Raw genomic sequence first — 25,998 nt, 5'->3', positions numbered from 1 at the left:
TTTTTTACCTGCAGCACTCTTCAGCACTCCCACATGCCACATTTTATACACATTTCCTTACATGCTCTCTTTACCGTTTTCCCCCCTCCAGATTGGGCACATTGAAGGAGATCCGGAAAGAAAAGGGGTGTTCCCCATGTCTTTTGTGCACATCCTGAGTGACTGACAGCCAGAAAGACTTGCACTACGCCTCTCCTGAAACTGGGAGCTCCTGTAAATAGCTATTGTAACACCTCTTGTCACACGACAAGTGTCCTAAAGAAAAAAAAAAAGAAGAAACCCAAGAAGGATCATCTAGCCATGGATGCCTCATCCATGCTGTACAAAGAATGTGTGTATTCTTCCTCTACCAGTATTATCTTAACCCTATAGCACGGCTGTGACGAAGCCACTCTCAGAACCCTAGCACTTACCTAAAAGTCTATGTTTATGCTGTTACTGTGTATATATGTATGTAAATATATATATTTGTGTGTGAGTGTATATACATGTTTTATTGTACAAAACATGTACCATTACTCTCTACCTGTCAGATTAAGCATCAGGGCGGTAGAGTTTGAATTTTATCTGTATTAATTTTACTGGCCCTCAAGTAATTATCAGCTTATATTTCTGGAAAAAGGACAAATAAGAAAAAGGAATGTGAAATAGGTCATGTCACTATTTGTGTCTTGCATCCCTGTTTACCACCATATTTGACTGAAGAGGCAGGAGTCTCCCACTGATCTTCCCGAGATGAAAACAGTTTCATTAAATGTACTCCTTGTTCTTGCTTGCTTTGTGTGTACACGTATTATGGTTGTTTTACAGTATAGAAAACCTGCTGCTACTGTGTGGTGGAATATCAAAGCCTGTGGTTCACTGTAGGTCACTAATTTACTCCTTGTTACACTGTTCACTGTGTGTATGCTCTGTGTGTGAACTCGACGCCATCTCCACAGTCCTTTGACCTTCTCTGTGCATGGTGTAACAATGACTGGAATTGAGTGGAGTGCTGCGTTCAACGACGCTCACCTCAGGGTTTGAAGAGCCACTATTAATTAAGCAGGACTACACAAATGGTATCCTGTTGTTGAAGCCACTATAAATGACAAGTACGGGAAACTCAAGAGGACATCTTAGCAATAACTTGATTTTCTGACAGGCTATAAGTTTCACAACAACCTGTGTTCACAATTCAGTGTCTTGTAAAACCTCATGAGCTTGAATTTTTTTTTTTTTTTTTAGTTTGAGTCATGTAATATCATTCCATGTTACTGGATTCAGTACATTTCCAGGTTTGCCTGTGAAGTAGAGATGTCTTTTAGATGAAGGGTGGACTTTGTAAAAGGCTGGAGAGCCGATGTATTTTCACCCACCTCACTGACTTGCAGTTCTTCCCATGTTAAGGAACAAACCCATCAACCCATTGTATCATTAAAAGTGCTGTACTTCAACCCCCCAGCCTGCTCTTTTTCTTAGTTGCCATTGTACCATGTGATTTCAAGATCTGTTTGTGCCTCCCATTGGAATTTCAAAAACTCTTGGCATTAGCAGGAAAAGATTTTTCCTTCTAAGCAGCTTAAAGTAGTTGGACTCAAGATAAACAACCAGGGAAACTGATTTACACTGAAGTTGTATCTCAAGTAAAAGCAAAACCAGGCAGTGGTGGATTGTAACTTGTCAAGTACTATACCGTTTTTGATAACCAGGATTTTAAACAAAGTGCAAAGCTTAGAGTTGTCCAATTGTGGCATTTTGATCTTCAAATGATCCAATAAAGACCTTAATCACTCCTGCCAAGTTAGATTATGTAAAATAAAAATAGGGTTTTACTACCACCACCACTGATATTTAACCCAAACTGTTGTATAGGCAACCATTAAACAAGTTTCACACCAAGTTCAACATATCTTGCAGCAGTTTAACCAACACAGTTAAAGTATTTCTAACCATGTGTTGCATTAACCCAAGTCAACATGAAAGACAAAAGTCTGAAAAGTTCCTCTTCAAATAATTCTTTATTTTGTTAAATCAAACCAAAACACATCATCCAACTCTCCTTTTGGATTTGATATTAACACAGGAGTGCTATACACTTCAAATACAAAATAAATACTTTGTGTCAAAACACAAAAATACCATCTTACAAAATAAAAAGGTTCACATAAAGCAGTACTACCAGAATGCTGGTAAACAAAAACAGACTTATTTACACACTTGGGCTTTGTGTGAAGGTTTTGGCCCCTGGTCCTTCACCACCGCCTTGATGACGCCCACGGCCACCGTCTGTTTCAGGTCTCTGGCTGCAAAACGACCTGTGGAGCACAACAAAGATCACTTAACTTAAACTCAAATCAACTTGGAGATTTCCCTTTACATTCAAGTTCAAATGGTATGTGACTGTACCTAGTGGAGGGTATGTGAAGAAGCTCTCCACACACATTGGCTTGATGGGAACCAGTTTGACTGTGGCAGCATCTCCAGAAACCAGCACCTGCGGCTTGTCCTCGATTTTCTTGCCGCTGCGACGGTCGAGCTTCTCCTTCAGCTCAGCAAAACGACAGGTCACGTGGGTGGTGTGGCAGTCCAGCACAGGGGAGTAGCCGGCTTTGACCTTCCCTGGATGGTTCAGGATGATCACCTAAGAGACAGGGAATGACGGTTCAGTGGACAAGCAGAAATTTGAGCTAAAAAAAAAAAAAATCTGCATTGAACTAACCTGAGCTTCAAAGCTGCTGACATCTGACGGAGGATCCTGCTGGGCATTGCCAGCTACGTCCCCACGCCGCAGGTTCTTGACGGCCACGTTTTTGATGTTGAAGCCGACGTTGTGACCAGGCAGGGCGGTCTGCAGCCCCTTGTGGTGCATCTCAATCGATTTGACCTCTGCAGTGAGCTTGGCAGGGGAGAACATCAGGGTCATACCTGGTTTGAGGACACCAGTTTCAATCTTGCCCACTGGTACAGTGCCAACTCCTGAAAGCATCAACAATGAACAAATCAATTGAAAGGCTGGAAATCAAGGAATAGAACTTGAATTAAGACACAGATTACATCAAGTTGACTTTCCCTGACCTCCAATTTTGTAGACGTCCTGCAAAGGTAATCGTAGTGGCTTGTTGATGGTGCGCACAGGAGGGTGGATGGAGTCCAGAACTTCAAGCAGAGTTCTTCCACTTGAGCTCCCCTCCCGTCGTCTGACTTTCCAGCCTTGGAACCAGGGCATCTGCAACAGAGATGTTACCATTAACACATTTCCTCTCAGTTCTGGGAGATTTTAAGCCTTTAAAAAGTCTCCTTACCTTCTGAGTTGCAGTGATCATGTTCTCCCCGGTCCAGCCAGAGATGGGAACAAAAGGCACAGTCACAGGGTCAAAGCCAATCTTCTTGAGGAAGCCGCTCACACCTCGCACCACCTCGTCAAAACGTTTCTGGCTGTACGGGGGCTCAGTCAGATCCATTTTGTTCACACAGACGATGATTTGCTTGACACCCAGAGTGTAGGCCAGCAAGGCGTGCTCTCTGGTCTGACCACTTCTTGATACACCGGACTCGTACTCTCCTTTGGCTGCAGAGACCACCAGGAGGGCGACATCAGCCTGAAATCACATTTGGTACAGTTAAACAAAAGGTAAGGCAAACAGAAAATGAGTTTGTGCTTCTTCTTTTTTTACCTGTGATGTCCCTGTTATCATGTTTTTGATGAAGTCACGGTGACCTGGGGCATCAATAATAGTCATGGTGTACTTCTGTGTGCTAAACTTAAGCAGTGAAATATCAATGGTGATTCCACGCTCCCTCTCGGCTTTCAGCCTGTCCAACACCCAGGCAAATTTGAAAGAACTCTTCCCCATCTGTAAAAAGAAAAAAAAAGACAAAAAGTTAGTTAATACTACATTTTGATTTTCAGCTTTGTAACCTAAGAGTTTTCATCCTCACCTGTGCAGCAGCTTTCTCAAACTTCTCCAGTCTTCTCTGTTCAACGCCACCACATTTGTAGACGAGGTGTCCAGTAGTGGTGGACTTGCCACTGTCAACGTGGCCAATAATCACTACGTTAACATGAGTCTTCTCTTTTACCATGTTTGAAAGCAGAGTTTCTTTCTTTCCTAAGCAAACAAATTAACTGCTGGCTTTCTCAGCGATGAAGCAACTCTCTTGACGGTTCCTAATTCTTCTATCAAATGGATCTGAAATGCTGCTTTGCACCAACTTTATAGGCTCCCAGGGGCCTCGCTGCTCAGTTGATTGAAGACAGGTGTGCTGCTTATTGAAGTTTAATTAGCCCCACTCTGATGAAAGTGCTCTGCTCTACAGCAGAGGAGTTTGGGAAGGAGGATAAAATGCAGAAAAGCTTCAGGAATTCTTCATTTTTGCAACCTCTGATTGAAAACAACAATGAGCGGAAAGACATGTTTCAGCTTTTTGCTTTCATCAGTGCACTTACAGAAAGATTGTCCTTTAAAGTCTACCACCATGCATCACCTCATCATCTCAAATTACAGCCAGGTGTGTCCTCTCGGGTTGCACTCTTTGAAGAGGCCTCAACAAGTAGCCTCTGTCAATATATCAAGCACAACAAAGACTTACAAGAAAAACAGCTGACATGCAACAAACATGTGTTTATATAAATATAAAAAAATACAGCTTGAAATGTATTTGAGAAAAGCCGTTAAAAACAGTTCTGTTGGTTTTAAGAATAAGACAAACCAAGTGTTACAATATTATGACATTTACAAGGTTGGTTAACTTTTCCACTCTGTATCTGTGCACTGAAATTCTCACAACTGTGATGATCATAAGTGAAATGTTCATTTTCCTATCACCACTTTGCACACTCATATCACCTGCTACTGAAATGCTAACCTGCTTACAGGCTGCACATAACATGTGATTACATTTTCTGACATCACAAGCCTAAATCTATTAGTGTTTCTACCCTAAACCCTCTGGTAAATGTCTCTTTTAGTCTCTTCTGACAACCAAAAATTATAAACATTTGGTCAGCAGGCGTGCACAAGTGTTTATTGATGACAATGCATATTTAGCATATTTTACTGATGACATAAGGATGCTGAGGTCACTGAGGAGGGTCGGCAACACAGCAGCGCCCCCTGCAGCTGTAACCGGATTAGCTTCTTGCTCAAGGACACTTCGGTAGAGAGACTGAACTGTGAGGGGGCATTTGGCTCGAGAACGGTGTTTTTTAACCGGTTTCTAACGGTCACGAGACCTAATTAAAGCAGCGGTGAGACATATTAATAGGCCGGGTCAGTAGTAATCCGGTTCAAGTTGCCGTTGGAGCACCTCACCGGGGCTTCGCTGGGCGGGCGGGGCTAGAACGAGCTGCTAACGGAAGGTGTGACGTCTCCCCACCCTCGCGCACAACCGTTACACAAATCGAACTCCCCTCCCGTTTTGACGGCCACAATGACGCTGGATAACTAACCCGGAAACAGCGACCGCAAATCGCTTTTCTTCTCCTCTCTCAGCCCGTACCGCTGGCTCCTAGCGTGGTTTCCAGCTCCGTCGACTCCCCTGTTTCTCCACGAGCATCAAGGTAAAAAAAAAGAGAGAAAAATAACCACTTTATTTATCCTCTTTCTTCCTCCTCAACATGCCGCCTTTACTGTCCACCGGTTGCCATTCACCGAAGCTTGTTTTATTGAGTTTTTTCTTTTTTACATTTTGGTCCTCGGGAGGCAGTGAAAAAAAATGAATGATGAATCATAAACGTGTCTGCCGAAATCAAACCCAGTAACTTGTCGTGAAGTTACAGTAAAAATTCAAACAATGAGAAGTATCTGAATTGTTTTGGTCTCATCATCGATGCACCGTTAACTTCCTCTTTTCAGATCAGCGGTAGGTTTCTCAGGGCAGATTTTTTTTCTTCTTCCTTTATTTGGCCACGGGCATTGAATGTTACATGTTTGACCCATATATGACCAAAAGCCACGTTATCAGCTGTGTTTTGCCTCGTGCCATACCGTGCTATGAAGTGTGCGAGATTATCTCCCCAGTTTTAAACTAAACCTTATGGCTCGGATCATGACTGCTCGCTTACAGGCAGTATGTGATGCATCATTAAAGATGCATTAAAGGAAATGCACACGCTGACAGCTGCTGGGACGTGGTTAGAGCCTGTTGTTGCCTCTCATGATTTTTCATTCTCATCAATGCATGATAAAAGATTTGTCTTGAGGTTTCCACACTGTGATCCTGGGACTAATTGAGATCATCTATGCACTTTATGCTAAAGTAAAAGTGAAGTTTTCACAGTTGAGTAGCTGCAAACAACAGGACAATCTCAAAAAGTCTTATTCATTCATCAAAATAGATGCCAGCTAATATTCTGCTGAATTATAACTAGACTAAAGTGCAATATATCCTCCTACAATAGTTTAAAGTAGCATAATATTGAAATAAACATGGGCATTTACCTTAAAATTGCACTATAGTGCAGTACCAGAGTAAATGCACCTACAGTAGTTATATTTAACCACTGGGCCCTGCACATAGAGTCCACTAATATACCTGTCTTTAGCTCAGACAGCAGATGGCTAGTATTGACTGGAGTTGATTGTTGCATGTTTTGTGTTTTGCATGTAACACTATATCCTGTCTGTCTACCAAGTCCCTGCACAGGCTCTTGAAGTGGAAGTGAAAACGCCTAGAAAGCAGGATTTGATGCTATGTTGGCCGAGTGCGACTCGGTTGCGGCTGTGATGTAATATCTCCATGTAATTTGTCTCAAACTTGTCACGGATTCTGCCTATGCAAATTAGGCCAGTTCTGCTACACACACACGCACTGTGGCTGATCGGACATGTTATGAAGAGCGGCGAGGCTGTGGAATAATCCCCCTGACAGAGGAATGTTCAGGTGTAAGTGAGGCTTAAACCTTGACACATTGCGACTCCAGTACTCCCTTAAAGGTAGCAGTAACTTCAGTGCTGTTGGGACAGAGTCTGTAGTATGCATGTAGTGTTTAAAAGTCATGTTTGAGTTATTTGAGTTTACTCCTACTGTACATTTGGAAAGGTGGAGATATCCCCTTTCTCTCCACGTTGAGCCATTTTCTTTAACATATGACACAGATATCTGCTCCTGAAGCACCATTCAGTGCAACCTGAAACAACATGACAAGTGCCTGACTTTTCCCACAGTTGTTGCAGAAAGAGACATGGCACGACTTGTTGTGCCATGTCTCATACCCTTTCTGCAGCGGTGTGAACAGATGGGACAATAGATGGAGCTACTTCTGAAATGAGTTCAAGCTCAGTCAGCCTCCAGGTAACTCTTCCTTGTTCCGTTCAGTGAAGTAGTTACGAAGGCTACAAAAGCGAGAAGAAAGACTATTGGTGACTAGAAAGTGAAATTGGTGTTGGGAGCATTTTTGTGGCTACAGGAAGTCGCCTGCAGGAGCTTCTCTTCCCAGCATTGGTTTGTGAAACAAGCATGAAATGAGAGTGTGGCTCATTTGGCGCAATGTATTCCCTCATAAATCACAGGCCACTGCAGGTAGAGGCACGGTTTGTTAGGCACGACCTTTCTAAGAAATTAAACATTGATCGGATATTGTGTGGCGACCTTGCCAAACCAAACCAAATGTCAGGAACCTCCACATCAGGGAAGGGAATGGTTATTTTTAATCATTCTTAGTTATGATCTGCCTGTGCTTTCTCATAGACTCTAACTAGCTTCTGACCCCAGTCTTTTTTCTTGCCACTGGATAAGACTCTCATTTGTGATTTTACATCAGTGTTTACATTATGGGTGCTTAAATGACAACAGGAACTGAGAGTTGTTAAATCCGTCAGACTAGTCTGTCACTGTCTGTCACAGCCTGTTGCAGATAAAACACGACAAAACGCTCTGCTTTGGACCCACAGCGAGGACCAAACCAGTAAACTCCAGATGAATCCCATGAGGGCAGATTTTCCACATACTTTCTCCAGCAAATGTGTTTTCTAGTCACACAACTGTAGATACTGTAGCCGGGGCGATAACATGAGAGTTGAGTAGAGTGTAATGGTAGTTCATTTTAATTATTAATCACTTTTCCAGGAGTCTTTCTCAAGGAACTTTAAGTCGGAGCCGCTCCGGCGTTTTCACGGTCACAGACTTTGCAAAGACGCCTGTATTCATCATTTTTAGAAGGGGGAAGGAAGTGTACGTAGACTGATTAGGAAACAGCTGTCAGAATAAAACATGCGATTACAGCAACACATTTTGGATTTGGATATTAGCTCATTTACAAGAGAATAAATCATCAACTTGACAGGAATGTCCCAGACCGCTGAGGGCGCGGACCCCTCTGTGCAGCCCCACTCCCTTGAACACACCCCGCGCCACTGAGCGGCTTGAGTTACTCTTGGTATGAGGCTCATCGAGGTGTCCTGCTGCTGACAGTCAGTCAGACTGCTTTATTATATTTCCGGTGGCAAAGTGGATCCACACATGCACACGTCGCCCACACACCCACCTCATGCCTCGGCGGGTTGAGTCATTCCTGTAAGACAGTCGGTTGAGGCACCGTTGTGTGGGTTTTTTTTTTTTTTTTTACTGCAGTGTTGTGACAGTTCATGCAGCCGACATGTGTTCCACCACTGTAACACTTCTCCCTCCTCCTGAGAGCTGTGTTTTATAGCTTTTTCAGTATGTATCTGAGGTTTTCATCCCACTGAGGATGACAACATGATCTGTGGTGTAATATAAAGCAGTTCTCTGACACAGAGCTGTATTTCAAATTTCACACACACCTCTGGGTCTGTTTGCGTCGGACAGGCAACATGCTGGGGTCAGGTGCTGCTGTCTTAGCTTTATGCAGAACAGAGCTGTATTGATCCCTCTGTATAGCATAATGCTTGTTTGTGCAGTTATTTGGATTAACTTCCTCTAACTGATTTGGCCTGTTCAGCATTTTTGCTCTAACACCGCGATCAGGACACGACTTAATCCAGAGAGAGTTAGGGACTTCAGCATCATGGAGCTCCTGCAGGGCTTTCTTTTCTTTTACATGTTGTTATAAAGCGTATATGCTTTATTCACCATAGCCAAGTGATGCACTGTGATTGGTGTTGTAGAAATGGTGTCGTCTGACAATTAGAAAACTGATCCCAGACTTCTCTCCTGTAATCTCATTTGCCCCTCGAGTACACATACTGTAATTCTCCCTCTTCCATCACCCGCTGCATGCCTGCTCTTGTCCGCGAGCAGATCGTAGTTGAAATGATGACATACTTGAGTTAGTCAGTAGGAAAGGCTGACTGTGCCCCCCCCTCTCCCGCTCCCTCTGCCCTCCCACTCTCCAGAGCAGGCCCGCACAGAACCGAATTATTAGAGAGCAGAATTTCGATCCGTCGCATAATCTGGCTCTGCATTCCTTTAACATTCCCCCTCCTGATCATATCTATAGGACATTGTAGTGTGCTGTATGTTTGTGCAACCTCCATGTGCTGCCGTTGTCTCGGCCAGGTCAGAGAGATGTAATCTGAGCCCGGCTCTTCCCCACTGAAGTCCAATATTACAAATGATTTCTTGATTGCATTTGCTATTTAGATTCTCCAAAGCTGCAATGTGATTGAAAACGGATGAGTACGTATATGATGACGCATCAACCGCTCCTATACAACACCCTTCCTGCTAATCAATTCATTTAATGTGGCTGATTGCTGTTAAATGAGCAGAGAGTGATGATGTGGGGCTGAGGAAGTGTTAGCCGTGGCCGTGGCCGTGGCGGAGGTGGTGGTGGTGGAGGTGGTGCGTGTGTAGCCTTCAGCGTCGGCGAGTAATATACTTTTGATGTGGGTCTCTGATGTGTGTGTGTGAGTCAGTGTGCCTGTGCCAGTTTGTGATCCGCGGCGGCGCTGCTGGTAGACTCGAAGCATTCCTCTCAACTTTCTCACTTCCGTCCTGTGATGCCGGCTTTATCTGAAGCCCGGAGCAGAGCGCAATAATGAGAGGAGAGGTCCTGCAGGCGGTCAACAGGACGGGATGCTTTCATTGGCTGCTCCCTGTGTGCAGCAGCAGCAGCAGCAGCAGCAGCAGCATCCTTACAGTAAATGTGGGGAAAGAAAAGCCAAATGTACTTTGCATTGACTCCCTCAACATAAGGCTATAAATAACATGGCCCACTCACAGGAGAAAAAAAAGATGTGACTTTGTGTGCCCCCACCCCCCCACCACACCTTTCACACATGCAAAGAAAAGTGCTCCAGGCTCAGATCAGAGAAAAGAGACATCAGGGAACCACATCTCCTCTTGATCGGCCTCCTGCGTGACATCAACATTAAGTTAAACGCGTAAAAGGAAAAAACTGATTTATTGTTGCAACCAGGAGTTAAAAAATCTGTGATGCTTTTATTGTAGCATGTTGCAGCAGGCGGGCATGAGATCCTCACGTGGGCCGCCTACATGTCAGTGGACACATAGCGGAGGGGTGTTGCCACAGATGGCAGACCAGCAGGAAATTCAGTTTTTTTTTCTTTTTTTTTGCATCAAACTGTTGCCGTGCAGCCCCCGCACCAAACCTTGTGTTAAACAGTCACATAAACCTGAGGTGGAATTGTGTCCGTTTATTAAAAAAAAAAAAAAAATGTATGTTTTGTTTTTAAACTGCGACCGTCCGTACATTCATATTGAACTATGTCTAGACTCAGTGAGAATTTCACATCCTGATACATGTGAGTCAGATAGGTGTGTATCATGGTGGTATTTATTGTGATAAATGATTAAATTCCTCAGTTGTACAAAGCTGTAGTAGAGTACTTGTTAGAGGGCTTGTTATTTATGGTTTCAAATAAGTCAGTTGCTGCAGTGGTTAGTTTATAGACTGTTTATAATCAATCAGCAACATTTTGTACGGTTGATTTTTAAGCATGTAATTGATTTTTTTCTGTGAATATCACTTTTTTTCTTTTGTATGATTGTAAACGAACGATTTAAGCAGTTTATAGCAAAACAAGTGAGCTGAAAAAGTCACCTTGGACTCCAGGAAACTCATTTTCTTATTCTGATGTTTTATTGACAAGCAATTAATCAATTGAAAACATAATCATCTAAACAATCGATACTAATTACAGCCGTATTTGATATCCAAATGCATAATGAGCTGCTCATTTGCGTTTTTTCCTCCATGTGAAAATAATTTCAGTCCCTTCAACTGCACTTTGTAATATTGCTGTTGGAGGACTGTACGTTACTTCAACTGCTCCTACAAACGCGCAGTGACTATACTGTAATAATAAAAATGGCACTAACAATAATAACGGATCTCTATGCCACTGTCTGTTTGGCTGTAATTGTGTGACATGATGTGCAGTACGTCTGAATCCAGCTGAGAGGAACGAGCCCCTCCACAAGTCATTTGTCGTTACATTTGGTTTGGAGCGTCTCCAGTTCCATGTAACTGAGCTGTGGGAGTTTTCTTAATGAAATGATTTTCCACAGAGGCTCCACTGTGCTCTGTCGGCTCTCAGCACCTTCAGTCGATATCCCTCCTCAGCTCTCGCTCACCAATAGAGAGAGAAGGGGGAGAAGGAAATACAAGTCGTCATGGCAACTTGAGTTTTAATGGAAGTTTTTATTCAGTGACGTTGAAAACCGACACCACAAAGCACTGATTTGCATCCGAGTGTCACATGTTTCAATTGTGCACCGACCCGCGATCCTCCATCACAGTTACACAGTTACATACAGCTACAGTAACGGCATGTAGAGTCACATCGGATTCATTGTTTGAAATGGACTCATCACCAGTGTCACCACACGGTTTGATCAGCAGCAGCTCCCAGGCTTCAGATTGTATCACAGTCTGCTTAGTCACTCAACTAAAGATGTAAAAATGACCATGTCACTTCAAGGACCTCTCATCCAGATGTCCTAAAATGTTAAAGGGATAGTTAAACATTTTTGCAAATTGGCCCATTGACATAAAACCTTTGGTCATAGCAGTAGGTTCGTTAACTTTAATTGACGGTGCAAGCTATTTTTAGAACGGCGGAGCAAAGGCTAATGGGATTTCTTGGTTTCCCTCATCAAACTCATCAATTACACAATCCAACAACTCCAAAACACTCTCGTGGACAAGTTGTGACCTGCACATTCACTACGCTATGAGATAATAATAGAACGTTCATGCAATTCATGCAAAACCGCTGATGCACGTTCCCGTCCGGGGCAGTATTGCATTGCATTTGCATCGAAAACAACTCCGTCCCGTAACGTTCTGTTATTATCTCATACAGCGGTGAATGTACACGTCACAACTTCTCCACCAGAACGTTTTGGAGTTGTTGGATTGTGAATTTTATGAGTTTGATGAAGGAAACCAAGATATTAGCCTCTGTAGCGTAGCTCTGAGCAGCTCGCAGCTCTGCTCTGCCGTTCTAAAAATAGCTTGCACCGACAATTAAAGGTAACAAACCTACTCCTAAAACTATAGGGATTATGGCAATGGGCCAATTTGCAAAAATGTTTAACTATCCCAAGCACTCGATCTACAGAACCCCCCCAGATGCTCCAACATCATCTGCTGAAGAAGACAGTGTGACATGATAGAAAGCTCCTACTTAATGGACTGCCGTGTGCATTATGAAGACCTGTCTGTTTGACGTGTATGTTGCTCTGTCAGACTTAGTACAGTATATCAGGCCTTGTGTTGTCCGTGTGCGTGACCAATACACAGGCTCCACTTATAGATCCTATTGATCAGCTCAGTGCTCTGATCTATAGACAGATCCAGCTCTCGTGTTGCTGTCTGAACCACACAGTCTGCAGCAGGCCCACACACACACACACACACACACACACACACATCGGCCCGCAGTTATTGACCCCTTTTTGTGGTGGAAGGGAAGAAACCCCAACAAACATATGTCGACTTTATATCGTTGTTATTGCTGCTTCTCATGAACTGGAGCTGTCGTGATGGTTCAGCCTCATAACACAGTCCCTTGACCGCAAACATTTTCAGATCCAGTTTTTGGTATGTGGCCACTGTCCCCTTCTGGAAGTGTCGAATCAAAACAAGGAAATAAGTATTTGAATCTGCAGGAAGTGAGCATTTAGTTCAGAGCAGATACAGTTTTATTGCCTCTGGTCCTCTGGGAATGAAGCAATACCAGACCAGAGCTGTGGAGTTTACTGAAGCTTTGGTTTGTGATTTAAAGCCCATTTAAATCCAACATCCTGCTACCATTCAACTTCTGCTCCTTGGTCTTTTTTTTAAGACTGCTTTTAAAGTTTTTCTGACAAAGAACTTGTCATGTGACGGGTAGATGCCTCAGAGGAAACTCCAACCAGTGAGCACTTACACTGGTTTTTACTGTGCTGCAGTTTTTTCCCCCCGGTAGCCTGGATTTAATTGTTCCTCAGAGCGATGAGCAAAGTTGAATCACTACACATACACACACATACACACACATACACACACATGTGCACACACTTGGATGAGCTCATCATGTGGGTCCTTTCCCACATCACCGCTGCAGTGAATGACAGTGGTCCCATATTATTTATACAGCATGAGCCATAAACCTCAAAAGCACGATAACAGTATGAGTTGTGATCCAGTTGCCACCGTCTGGTTAACAGTTTGATTAAACACTTGGGAGTGGGAGAAAAGGCGTCACAGACAAGATGGAGGTTCAGGTAAACTCTGATTCATCATGCTAACTGTCATAAGCAGAGGAGGAAACTCTGTAGGGAAAAAAACAACCACGTTTATTGTTGGGGCCTTTTTGAAATGCTGATGGTTTGGCTAGAAGGACGATGGTCGAATACAAACAACTATTAAGTGAAAAAAAAGCCAGCCTCACATTCATTGTCCCCTGAGGATGAATGTTGATAATTGTGGTGATCCCATGACTTCTCCTCCAGCCCCGTCATGAGGCCAGCGTTTGTGGTTTTTCTCTTTAACAGCTTTGTGTTGACTGTCATGATGCTCATCTCTCTGTCTGTCAGGATGATTAATAATAACATTGATGATCACTCAGCTTTTTTTTTTATCTTGTGTCTGCATCATCTCAGTTTTATTTTTGCATCGAATTACAGAAGTGAAACCAGTTTCCATTTTTCTAATCATCCTGTGCCCTTTTTTAAAAATAAAAATGAATGAATCATTACTGTGATGAAACAGGAGAATAGATTAGAGATGCTAATGCCCTGCTCTAAATACTGTAGGTCTAACATTAACCTCTATAAACTCATGTGGTTATTTGGAGGAGGGGGTGGTAGTGGGTTGGGGGGGCATTTGGCCGTATGTCGTGCCCTCCAGCCATAGGCGTGATGCAGAGCTGACTCCCATGATGCCTTGCCACAGATGTCACCCAGAATGTCCCCTGTGACACCGCTGGCCCTGGCTGGATTAAGAAGAGCAGGTCGCGGTCAGTTTGCGGTGAAGGAAAGAAACCACTGACACACTGAGGGAGAGGAGAAGAGTAACTGTAACTTTTCAGGGTCAGAGGCTTTTTTTTTTTTTTTTTTAGTATCAAGTCCAGTCCTTTCTATCTTTTTACTTTTGTGGTTTGCCCTTTTCACCGTGTCGTATTCGATCATGTCTGCTTCCCCTCGGCCGTCTCTCTCCCCTCGGCTCTCGCCGTTCTCATGGGTTTGAAGTTTCAGGGTTTGAAGTCTGATCACATTCATGCATGACCAACAGCGCCGCTACTGCCGTGCATTTGTATGCAGGCTGGTGAGCAGAGGAGTGCCGTGGCCCTAATGGTCTCACAGTCTACTGAGCTTGTATTCTCAATTAGGGCTGCACAACTTGTGAAGTGAGCTTGTATCTTACAGAGGTTGAGCCCCGAGGTGACTGTTTTGGACAGACTCATGGTCCTGGCATTTGAAAGGTGTGTTAGGTATAATATTTAGATCACAAATGGAAAAACTTTACATTGTCTATTCAGCTGGCACTTTGAATCGGTTGTCTTTTTATTGAAAGGACATGTACGTGAGCTGAATAGAGTGAAATAAGTCGCTGGGCTCATACAGGAGGAAGCAGGGAGGCTTGTAGAAAACTTGAAGTGAATCAGAGGAAGTGTTGCACAATAGGAAGTGGTGTTGTGTTTTTTTTTCTTTTTTTTGTGCGTCTATTTGTTCCATGTTTTTTTAAAAGCTCTTGTTGGCTGTTAGCCCACACCAAGGACAGTACAGTAAGGTATAGGAGCAACCCTGTTATTGCATCCTCAACACAGCGACTGTTTTATCTCTGGTAATGTTATATTTCCCTTTTTGTTTGACTTGAGTGAGTTATTACAGAGAATAAAAGGGAACCAAATTGACATGTAGCCTTTTGCAATGGGTGTAACCACAGTAAGTGAATTGTGCACCAGTAGATTGTCCAACAAAGAGTTGTTTGCTCGACAGAAACTGCTGTAAAGATGCTCAGGTAGGAAGGAAAACCACAGAACTTGTGATTTTTAAGATTTTTGTCTTCAGTTGGATTTCTGAAATCTTGTTGAGAGTTTGATTCTGATGTTGTGTGACTGTTGACTTGTGTTTCAGAGGCTGACCTCTGCTGGAGGACTGTGACCCGGGGCCACCTACCAGGACGGGCCTCGCTGCTCCTGACTGACAGTCACACTGCTTCACTGCTGGTAAGCCTGAGTCAACTTTAAAGGACCTATATGTAAAAAAAAATGTATGGCAAGTCACATGACCCCCCTCCAGTTTCGGGGGTGTGGTCATGTGACTTGAGTCTAGGGGGTGTGGTCATGTGACTTTGGTTCCACTAGAAACCACTCTGGGTTTAAAATACCTGGGTTTCTGGCATTAGTCTCAGAACTGAAGAAGCCTCTTGGATGAGGGGTGAAACGTCTTCAAGCAAGAAAAGAAGTCCAGTTGCTTTTTACTACAACTCCACAAGAGTATGGCAAGTAATCATAAAATCACCCAATATGTCACCAGAGACAAAGGAATCATCTTAATTTGAAACACTGATTGAACTGACAACAATAGTACAGCTGTAACATCAGTATTTCCCACACATTCATTTATTTGTGGCGGTCCGCCATTAATAGATTTTTCGGCTTTTTTTTTCCGGCGACGCAATATCATTCCGACCACCCGCCACAGTCTCCTTGCAAACCTGTGGGAAACACTGAACATTATTCACATTTGAAAATTGAATTATGATTTTGTGTTTTGGTCTGTTGCGCCACCCACCGCTATCTATCAATCACAAAGTCAGTGGCATTTGGGCAACCAGGTTGCCAGTTACCACTGAGCTGCAGCTACAAGCATTGTGGATTATGACGTTACTAACATTAAAAAAACCTTGCTATAACTCTCAAAAACGTATTGACAAAAGCAGAAACAAAACCAGGATCTGCATATGAGATGCGTTTGAAAGATAGAGACAGCTGAACGTGGAGAGGCCAGATGCCGGAGTGGCTAATTTTCACTCACCTCGCTTTTTGTACAATAATTCGTTTTCCCAGTGCATGTTTACAGATTTATCCGGTTCATTTTGTTCTATTACCACATCGTCGCGGCTCCGATGGCGTAGAGACTGTGTGAGTGAGTCTCGGGGTACCATAACCACAAAGCTGGAGCAGGACAGAGGTTAGCATGTGGCTATCTGACAACCTGAGTGGAAACAATGTGCTGCAGGATTTTGAATTTGACTGCAGCAACAGTTTTGGCCACAGTCTTACCTACAGCTCCTTTAAGTTGATTAGTATAACTGACTTATGTGCACATTATTGCTTCCATTTATCTGTTTGTGTTTGTATTTAGTGTCCAAAACCTGAATATTGAAAAGACTGACACTGGACAAAGTAATGCAGTAAACAGAACAACAGAGAAGCTACACCTCGGTTATACTGAAACAAAATTTCCAATTAATTTCCTGTTGACGAGCTAATTGATTAGATGGCTAATCGTTTTAACTCAAGATCGGTTCATGATTGTCTTAAAGCCACGCTGAGCTCTTTGTATACTTTATATACTGACCTGCACTCTGGCAGTGAAGTCTGGCCTGCTTAATGCAGATCCAGTGTAAGTGATGGGGGACAGCCTCCAGCTCTTGCTCTGTGCAACGGTGCATTTCACTGTTCGGCAAAAGCCAATTTGAGGCTCCAGCAGCTGCAGTTTTCAGAGCAAATGTGTTGATTTTTATGCAATAAGGATAAAAAGACTCCGTCTTTGGACGATACACATATAATCTGCTGAAGCATCATATCAGATTTACCAGAACTTGGATTTTTATTCACATCCATGCATTAGAGATGTGGGTTTTGTCACTTGTGTCAGGAATACATCTAAACAGGCAGTCTGGTAGCCCAATGTGATCTTATAATTTAATTCCTCTTTCCAAGTCCACAACTGACACGTCTGCATTATACTCACCAATGCAAATACCCGACCCTTCTCCTGTTTTCTTTTTTAAATACTGTAATCTTTTATCCTGCTTTCCAGATTACCATCTGCAGTTATTTGTTTAGACGTCTATTTATATCTATTCAAAGACATAACTCATATCTGATTCTAATTTGAATCGACTGCCATGCTTGAAAAGCAGGTTATTTAGATTAACAGGCAACATACTGTACGTCACTCATGTTTGTGCGCCTGCATTTCTCCCATTGTTTCTACAGTAATTGAGGTCATGGTGCACACTGACGGACTTTGAATGAATGGAGGCAGTTTCTCAAAATGGCTGTTGAGTTGGTTACTTTGTTTTCTTTCCACTGGTGGTGTTTTCCATACTGATGTGGGCTCAGTATGGGCGAGAGGGAAACGTGTTTAATCTTTGTCTCACTTACTTTGCTGTTAACACAGATGAAAGAATAATATCCAAACACAGGTTGAATAGTGTATGTGGTCCAACTTTTCACCTCATGTACAGTACATTTAGTCCTGAGCTCAGGAAACAGAGACACTCTGTTTTCACACTGACAAGAAAAAATGGATCCACGTCATATTAGGGGAAAATGTAACTATGGACATTGACTCGCTTAATCTTACATTGCTCTCTGTGGTTGCTATTTACCAGCCTGTACAGAATCTAATCCTGCCCCTCTTCCATTTTTCACCCCTCTATAGTCTTATTTTAACAAAAAGACTAAAAAAAGGGAACAGATCATAGAAATTCAGTTTGAGAACAGACATTTTCTTTAGATTAAAATTATAATGTTAAATTTATCCTCTATCTTGCGGTGTCTTCTCATCTAATGGCCTGGATTAATAAAATTACAAATACCTCCTCTCTTGACAATCCCTGCCTTTTTTTTGTCGGCAACGTTTAAACATTTTCAGCCACAGCCTCATTTTTAGCTCTGGCACCGTGCACCAATATAGACATGTCATTATGTAAGACCATGTGTGGTGCACCTATGCCTATTATTATAGTCTTAATGTGCCGTGCTGTGGGAGCATGTGTAATGCTGGCTCAGGAAATGAAGTGCATTGTGGGCCATAAAAAGGAGCAGAGTAATGTAGGTGCTTCCAACTTCCTGTTCCCACCCCCCCACCCCCACCCTCCTCCTCCTCCTCTTCCAAGGCCGGTGTGCTTTTGTAACAACAGGTCGCAGGGTCACCGCTCACATGACAACCTGGCAGCTCTGACATGAGAGTCACTATGTCACGCAGGATCACGTTACGTGTTTTTAATCTTGTTTAATGCCTCTGTTGTTGACATATAGAGTGTAATGTTTCAGATGTGTCTAGATAGAAGCGTGTTTTTTTTTTTGTTTGTTTGTTTTTCCAAAGCAAGTGATTCATTCATGCTTCCCGTTCATGTTTCCCTTCACAGCAAAAGGAACTGTTTGTCTTGATCTCACCTCACCCTCTCACACCTCCATCATCCCCTCCCCCGATCTGCCCATCCCTGTTGTATTGGAGATTGTTGCTATGGCACAGCAGCTATCACTCAGTCGGCATGCTGCATCCTTTTGGCAGCTTAGCCTCAGGTGCTTCACATATAGGATCACTAAGTCAGTGTATCTGCACGAGAGCTCCTGTGCGTGAGCGTGCGTGTGTGTGTGTTGAGTGTGTGGCGCCCTAATAGGACTCGAATCCATTCACTGAAATAGCCCTGAATGGGAAGCTATTTAAGTTAGCATGCAGTACACAACCCTGTGGCGGTACAGGGGGGGGAGCGGTGTGGACGTGTTGCATTATGAATGGAGAATGGAGACGGGTTAATGCAGCAGGCTGAGTTTTGTGTGAATATATACAGGATGGATTAGCTGCTAAGCCAGGGGGAGGTGTGGTGGAACAGCCTGAGGTGATGCTTTTCTTAGCTCCTCTGTTGCTAGGATCATTATTGGGTCAATACTGCCCTCCGCTGGTGGAGTCTGGTAATGTTACACCTACGTACAGAAAATATACAGTGCATTCAGAAAGTATCTGCACCCGTTCTTTTTTTGGTTTATATGTTATATTGCAGCCTTGTGCTAAAATCATATAAAAACTGTTTCCCTTTATTGATCTACACTCAGCTGCTGTAATGACAGAGAAAAACAGCATTGTAGGAGTTTGAAATGATACTTTATTGACAAAATGAATCAAACCTTGTGTGGTGACAGTGGAAGTTTAGCTCAGCTGTGGTTCTGTTGATCATATTTAGATTTTCTTCACACCTGTGGTAAATGCAGCTGACTGGATATGACTCAGGAACTCACGTACATGTCTATATAAAGACTCACAGCTGACGATGCATATCGGAGGAAGGAAACCGAACTGCCTGCAGAGCTCAGAGACAGGATTGTGTCTCCGAGACTTCTTCTGCACAGTGGCCTCCATGTTTCGTAAATGCAAGATGTTTTGGACAACCAGGACTTTGTAGAAATGGCTTGAACAAAATTTGGGATATATTTTTTCTTTAATTATTTTTCAAAATTATTTATTCAGCTTTTGCAAACAGTACAGAATCAGCTTCACATTACTTCAGAGCATCTGCATTACTTGAGAACTGTAGCAGGAATGAAGCACTTTGAGAGGTTTTGTTCATTCACTAGAACTTGTAGAAAACAGACCCGGCTTCTAATTGAGACCGGCTTTTATTTGCTCAAACCTGGAGACAGACCCGACCCAGTGCAACCGGCATCTCGAGACTCGCCTTTTTCTCTCTCTCTCTCTTTTTTTTTTTTTTTTTGAGAATTTACAGTAGGCTACATATGACGGTCTGGGAGACGCTGTGCGCTACTGTAGGGGGGATGAGAAGGCTGGCGTTTCAAATGATGTAGACTTGATCTAAAGTAGGCTATTATTGTCTGACCAGAGGGGGGGACAACACGTATCCCCACCAGGGATGATAATAAAAGGTAAAGGTAAAGGTACTTTATTAGTCACATATACAGCTAGTACAGTGAAATTCTTTCTCTGCATTTAACCCATCCCTGAGGAGCAGTGGGCAGCCGCGGTGCAGCGCCCGGGGACCAACTCCAGATTATGAGCCAGTGCCTTTGTGACCAGAGGGGGGCATCGAAAACATTTATTATTATTATTATTATTATTATTATTATTATTATTATTATTATTATTATTATTATTATTATTATTATATTATGGCCCCCCCTTGTCCAGATGCGTTCCGCGGTCCATGGGCCACAGTAAACAACTAAATTGTTACATGGCAACATATGATAAAAAAAAATGGGCTATTGTTCAACAAAACCTGGTCCTGAGCACTCAGGATCCCAGACTGTGCCGGGGGGAGGGGTGGGGGTTGGAGGGGGTTCACCTTCCAACAAGACACCAACCCCATAAGCACATAGACGACTCTGGAGTGGCTCGGGGGAAGGAGCTGATGTCCTTGCGTGGCCCTGCTGGAGTCCTGACTTGAACCCAACTGAGCATCTCTGGGGCGACCTGAAAATGTCTGTTCACCAACGGTCTCCATCCGACCTGACAGAGCCTGAGAGGAGAGGTGGAGGAGGAAATCGGCAGAAAATCCCCAAATCCACATGTGCAAAAAGCTCGTCACATTAAACCCAAGAAGACTTGAGGCTGTATCTGCTGCCACGAGAGCTTCAAATAAGCACAGAGGAAACGGGTCAATGTCATATTTCAGTTTCTCCTTTTCAATAGATCTGCACAGAATTTCACTGTGGCTACACTGTAAAATGAAAGTATAGTCTTTATGGTCTGTTTGAGCAGTTATCCACCTATGAGGAGGACAAGTCTGTTATTAAATGGAAACATCCTTTTGCTCCACCCTTGAGTCAGCATATGGAAGACGCTCCCGTCCCGTCCCATCCCCCCCCTCCAGCCTCGCCCCACCATGTATGTAATTTGAGATGATACGTCTGAGTGGGCGTAATATATGGAGTGGCTTGTTATGTCAGCTAAAAGCTCCCAGCTTCTCCTCAGCTATCTATTATTTATGCCACTTGAGGGCTGACACTGTAACTTCCTGTCAAGAGCGTCGGCCCGGCTGCTGTCATTCCTCCGCAGACATACATGTCGGAGGGACTTGATGCGCGGCTGATGACATGTGACATGGAATTTACATTTAGGTTCGAGAAATGTTATTCAAACTCCTCTATGAAATGAAATTCCTCTTTTTCCGTCTCCTGAAGTGTCTTGAAGTGAACACTAGATGTCAGCCACGTTGCTTCTCCTCATGCCAGTGGATTGACATTTTTATTGGGTCAGAAATATATCATCTTTGCAATCATCTGCTACAAATCTTTTACATAGCATTACCAAACTCACTCTAAGTTGTGTCATCTGTGTTTTTTTTTTCATGTTTAAGCACAAACATCTCCAAAGCTGCTAAGTGATGCTGTGAGTTTGGGAGTGGTCTTCCTCTCCGTCCGTGCACGACTGTTTTCATCCTCCAGGTGGCACTCATCTCTTACTGAATGAACCCTCCTGCTTCTCCTCAGTCTTGACAGCCACCATCCCTCCAAAATCTCCACCGTGCCCCACCCAAAATCCTGTTGGGGGTAACATCATGCAGGAAGAAAGAACTAGTTCAACTGATGCTCAAATGCATTTGTTTTAAATTAAAAATGTTTAATCTTGTCTTAATGCAGAATTGTTAAGTAAGTCTGGCCTCTGCATGTTGAGCCAGACTTTAGGACGCAGCGATGTTTGGTGAGTCACAGTCAGAAGGTCAGTCCAGTAATGATGGTTTCGGGGCTGTTTTCAGCAGAAGAATGGGGAGATCTGTGTGTGTGAATGGCTTTTGGAGGCAGTTTGCCCCCAAGGTGGGTGAGGTGCCGCTTGAACCGATGACTTTGAGTCAATATGCCTGCCCCCCTCCCTCCTTCCCTCCTTCCCCTCCGCTCCCTCGCCCCTTAATGATTCCCTAACACACTCTATGAAGAAGTCAGAGGACTCTCAAGGGCAGGGTGGGGAGAGCCTCCCTCTGAAGCAGATGTTCAGCGGATGCAGAGGCGCAGAATCAAAGTGCAGAATTTTGTTCACGTAAACATGATGCGTTTTCATGTGTGATCTTTCTGTCACAGAATATGAAGCCATCCTTTAAGATGTTGCCGCCCGCTTTTTTTTATCAGTCAAACCCATTGATCTGAAATCATCACCACCCAGGCTGCCGGTGGTGTCGCTCCGTATGTTTTGATGGTGCAAAGTGTTTTATTGGTGTGACTGAAGAGTGGCACTAAGAGCCTCTTCATAGAGCTCCGTTTCAATGGAGCCGGCGTTTTAGCTGACTCTTGTGTATGTGCCTGTTGCCATGGTTTCCAACTTTCATCAGGTGCTGTCCAAAGAGAGAGGGGGGCTTAGCCGAGGATGAGGCGCTCCCACTTTCATCCTGCTTTTCTGATCTGCTTCTGTGGACGGACTGACACTTTCATTCGCTCATTTCCATTGATGCTGATTGGGTTTATTCTGACTGTGGTGCTGATGCAGGAGGCTTTTGTAGGAGTTTTTTATATATTTTTTTAAAATGGGGGGGTTGGGGGTAGTTTTAGACGCCCATGTGGTTGCAGGAGTAAGATGAAAGCTCTGATAGTGGATGTCAGTCGAAGTATCGCAGTCGTAATGATTCAGTCGTCCTGTCGGTTTGTTTTGATCTGACAGAATCTGGGTGAGGGGGGCATTAGCTGATGTTTACCCCGGGTGTAACAATACAGAGGCGTGGCCACGAGGTAATCGAGTTCACCCCCATAAACAAACAAATGGCAGACACCCCCGCCCCTACCCTCTGCAAAATCTATCTCCGCCCACTTCTCCTCATCGCCGTGTGCCCCCGAAGCCATTTTTAGTCAGCTGGGTTGAATTGGCATGAGATGGTTGAGGGGGAGGGAGGGGCAGAGGGGGCTGGTGAAGATGAGGAGAAGCTGAGAGAGGGGGAGAGATGATGGGGAGAGGGGTGAAAGTGGGAATGGATGGGGGGGGCACGCATGCCAGTCCCCATTTGGGAAGTGCTCCCCCATTTTCTGCCTGTCGAAACAGGCCAGTGTCAGCGAGCTCCAGCGGGTCCAGGTCTGGCCGAGTGGGCTAATGCGATGTGGCATGTCACCCGGGGAATCTAGGTCAAGTTTAAAGCTGCCGAGCTCTGCCCGCCTCTGCCGCAGTGTGACGCTCCAGACCCCTCCCCTTCCACGCACACACGCAATAACAGTCAGCACACATCCTCACCTCAGATTACCTCTATTTATTTCATTTATTTGTTTTTTTTTTATCTAAATATCACAATTTTTTTTTTTAAATGAGCCGTGCATTTCACTCTCCAGACCCACACATTTATCTCAGACATAAACACACACTTTCTGCTGCTTCTCCCCATCCCCCCCCTCCCCTTCCTCCTCATCCTCCTCCTCCTCCTCCTCCTCCACACCCCGGGCAAGCTCGCAGCCTCTCCACGACGGAGCCCACGTGACGCTCTGTGCTGTGTCTGCGCGCGGCCGGGCAGGGGAGGGGAGGGCGTTGTTTTTCTTCCATAGTAAAGCAGCGGGGGCACGTGGATCCTCATGCTGCAGCCCGAGTAGTGGAATGTCAGCACTATCCCTCCCTCGCGTTAGCCGGCCATCACCCCCACGAGCCGTATTTGTAGGACGCTGCCGCAGTGCCGGGTTTCAGCTGTGTTGCCCCCTGCTTCTCGGTGTCTCTGTGTGTGTGTGTGTATGTGTGTGCCTATTAAAGGGGAGAGGCACCGGGGCAGGGAGACGTTAAAAGGCAGTGCCATCCAGAGGTCAGGCTGCTGCATGGGCGTGGCACTGTTTTGGTGTCTTTACCAAAAATATGCTTCAACCTTTTTCTGCACCATCTGCAATCTGCAAATAGTTGTGGTGTGGGGTTTGCACTGTTATTTTTGCAGCATTTCAACATTTAATTCATGTTTTCCTGTTACAGTGAAGTGACGGCATATATCACTATATTCAGCATTTATTCATATTCCTCACTGTACTGATGTTGCTTTATTTTTTCATTTAAAAAGTGGCTATAATAATGTGAATTTGCTGAGCTGCACATAAATCAAATCACATTAAATCACAAAGTGCTCAGTAGTGGAATTAAATATTGCTCCTCACTACTAATCCGCTGTTTTTGGCGCATTACCTCATCTGTATTAATATATTCATGTGCTTTCAAGTCCTACTACTACTGTACTCGCTCCTCTGCCGGTGCTCGCCTCCCATTGGCTGCTGCAATGTTTTCAATGGCACCAAATTTTTTTTGACTCCATGGATACAGTGAGCTGTTGGGTAGATCGGCTCAGCCAATAGGAGCGCGGTGCGGGCTCCTGCTTGTCAGATTCTGCCCCTGGCCTTAGAAGCAGCCCTCCCTCCCTCGCTGCGAGCACGCGATGGCTCAGTGGGGGGGTTCAAAACAACAACAAGGCTGTCGTCGCGCTCTCCGTGGTGCCCAGGTCATGCCAGCACTATTGGGTATTACTACAGCCACTGAGGAAGGGGAGGTGGGAGGCTGGGTGGGGGCTTCAATTCCTCAATCACTCCCTGATACTGCATGTGTGTGTTTTTTTTTTTTCTTCTTTCAGCCAGCGCTTCTCCTCTCCTCCACCATCATTAAGCCACCAGTTTGCACACACAAACTCATACCGGCTAAAATGTGTCTCTAATGGGAAAGCAGAGTCATAAATGTCATAAATAAGAATAAGCTGCAAAGTCAGTGTTGGTCCGTGTTTATGTAATAAATGATTCTCACGCTGCAGTTTGAGGTGAGCAGTGAGATATAAAAAGCTGCCGTTACTTCAGACTTTTAAAAAAGCAGCCGCGCAAATCCCTGTCCTTAAAATGACCTCATTTCAAAAACCGCACGGGGGGCCCGCCAGGCTGCCAGCGCCTGCTGAAGCCCCCTGTGAGCCCTGGCAGCTCCGCCAGCCGGCCGGTCGGTCAGTCGGCTCAGCCCTCCAGTCTGAGCTCCGGCTGAAAGGTGGCAGTAGAGGACCGGCTCAGCGCAGTGCAGGCCCTGGGCCCGGGGTTTGGGCAGTGGCCGGCGTCATCCAGCAGGGCGAGGACAGTGACAGCTCTCATCCCTCCTGACGCCGGAGCGGGTGCTGCTTTCCGACAGCCAGTGAGGTGCCAGCGCTGGCACCGTCAGACATTCAGGTCACATTAGTGGAGGGTTAGAAGACGGAGGAGGTGGGGGGGGGAGACAGGACAAGGCAGGTGGGTTTTTGCAGGTGGTCACCGGGGTCGAATCGTGACGGATGAATGTTGAGGCAGATTTTGAGGGAAGAAATAACAGTATTTGTGCACAGGTAAACAAAAACTGTGGTGCAGAAGAAAAACCACTGGTGTGTCGGGTGTAGACAGAAAAACAAAGTTTACACCATTCATCAGTAAACCTCAGTAAAGTGAAAAATAACTGCAACTAATGTTTATTTTTTAGTATCAATAAATGAAATTATTTACATTTATTTTATTTTTTTAAACTTATTTTTTATTAAGATTTTCTTTGAACAATTACAGTGTCAAGCTGCAACATGAATACATCCTGAGACAATTATCATGTTCTCTAAGTCCTTATTGTCCAGTGGTAATGGTGGTGTCCTCTTCCTGGCTTCTCACTAATTCACACTTCAATGAAGCAATTAGTCATTTAATCAGTCAAAACTCCCAGATCACCTAATTATTT

The 25,998-nt window shown here is 44.3% G+C and overlaps 3 protein-coding genes across 6 annotated transcripts in view; 2 read left to right on the top strand and 1 right to left on the bottom strand.

Moving 5' to 3' along the window:
- asap1b (ArfGAP with SH3 domain, ankyrin repeat and PH domain 1b) overlaps positions 1–1,436 on the top strand; it is a 61,996-nt gene extending 60,560 nt beyond the window's left edge. For 3 of the 4 annotated variants that reach the window (XM_085763339.1, XM_085763337.1, XM_085763338.1), the window contains one exon: positions 92–1,436. In XM_085763339.1, coding sequence (XP_085619465.1) covers positions 92–166 — 75 coding nt within the window. In that variant the 3' untranslated portion in view covers positions 167–1,436. The remainder of the gene's footprint in view (positions 1–91) is intronic. The other variant, XM_085763340.1, reaches the window with a different exon arrangement.
- Positions 1,437–1,981: 545 nt separating this feature from the next.
- On the bottom strand, positions 1,982–4,171 carry eef1a1l3 (eukaryotic translation elongation factor 1 alpha 1, like 3). Its single transcript, XM_085763341.1, has 7 exons — positions 3,922–4,171; positions 3,657–3,836; positions 3,285–3,581; positions 3,058–3,208; positions 2,702–2,958; positions 2,389–2,623; positions 1,982–2,297 (listed from the first exon to the last, which is right to left on the bottom strand). Exons 1-7 carry the CDS (start codon positions 4,063–4,065, stop codon positions 2,188–2,190), a joined length of 1,374 nt encoding a protein of 457 aa, XP_085619467.1. The 5' UTR covers positions 4,066–4,171; the 3' UTR covers positions 1,982–2,187.
- Positions 4,172–5,453: 1,282 nt separating this feature from the next.
- cyribb (CYFIP related Rac1 interactor Bb) overlaps positions 5,454–25,998 on the top strand; it is a 40,583-nt gene continuing 20,038 nt past the window's right edge. Inside the window, exons 1-2 of the mRNA XM_085762685.1 lie at positions 5,454–5,542; positions 15,490–15,581. The gene's annotated coding sequence lies outside the window, so the exon portion shown is untranslated. The remainder of the gene's footprint in view (positions 5,543–15,489; positions 15,582–25,998) is intronic.

Source organism: Trachurus japonicus, chromosome 20, assembly GCF_045865225.1.
Source record: "Trachurus japonicus isolate A0001 chromosome 20, Traja_1.0".
In the NCBI taxonomy this organism is placed as follows: Eukaryota; Metazoa; Chordata; class Actinopteri; order Carangiformes; family Carangidae; genus Trachurus; species Trachurus japonicus.
This window is presented reverse-complemented; position numbering and strand designations above follow the sequence as displayed.

What these genes read in the sequence shown, in the direction of transcription:
- eef1a1l3 (XM_085763341.1), bottom strand. Translation starts at nt 4,065, where the DNA reads ATGGTAAAAGAGAAGACTCATGTTAACGTAGTGATTATTGGCCACGTT. An exon ending in TGATCACTGCAACTCAGAAG is followed by an intron (nt 3,209 to 3,284) that starts GTAAGGAGACTT and finishes TCTCTGTTGCAG; the next exon opens with ATGCCCTGGTTCCAAGGCTG. An exon ending in CTTCACATACCCTCCACTAG is followed by an intron (nt 2,298 to 2,388) that starts GTACAGTCACAT and finishes TGTGCTCCACAG; the next exon opens with GTCGTTTTGCAGCCAGAGAC.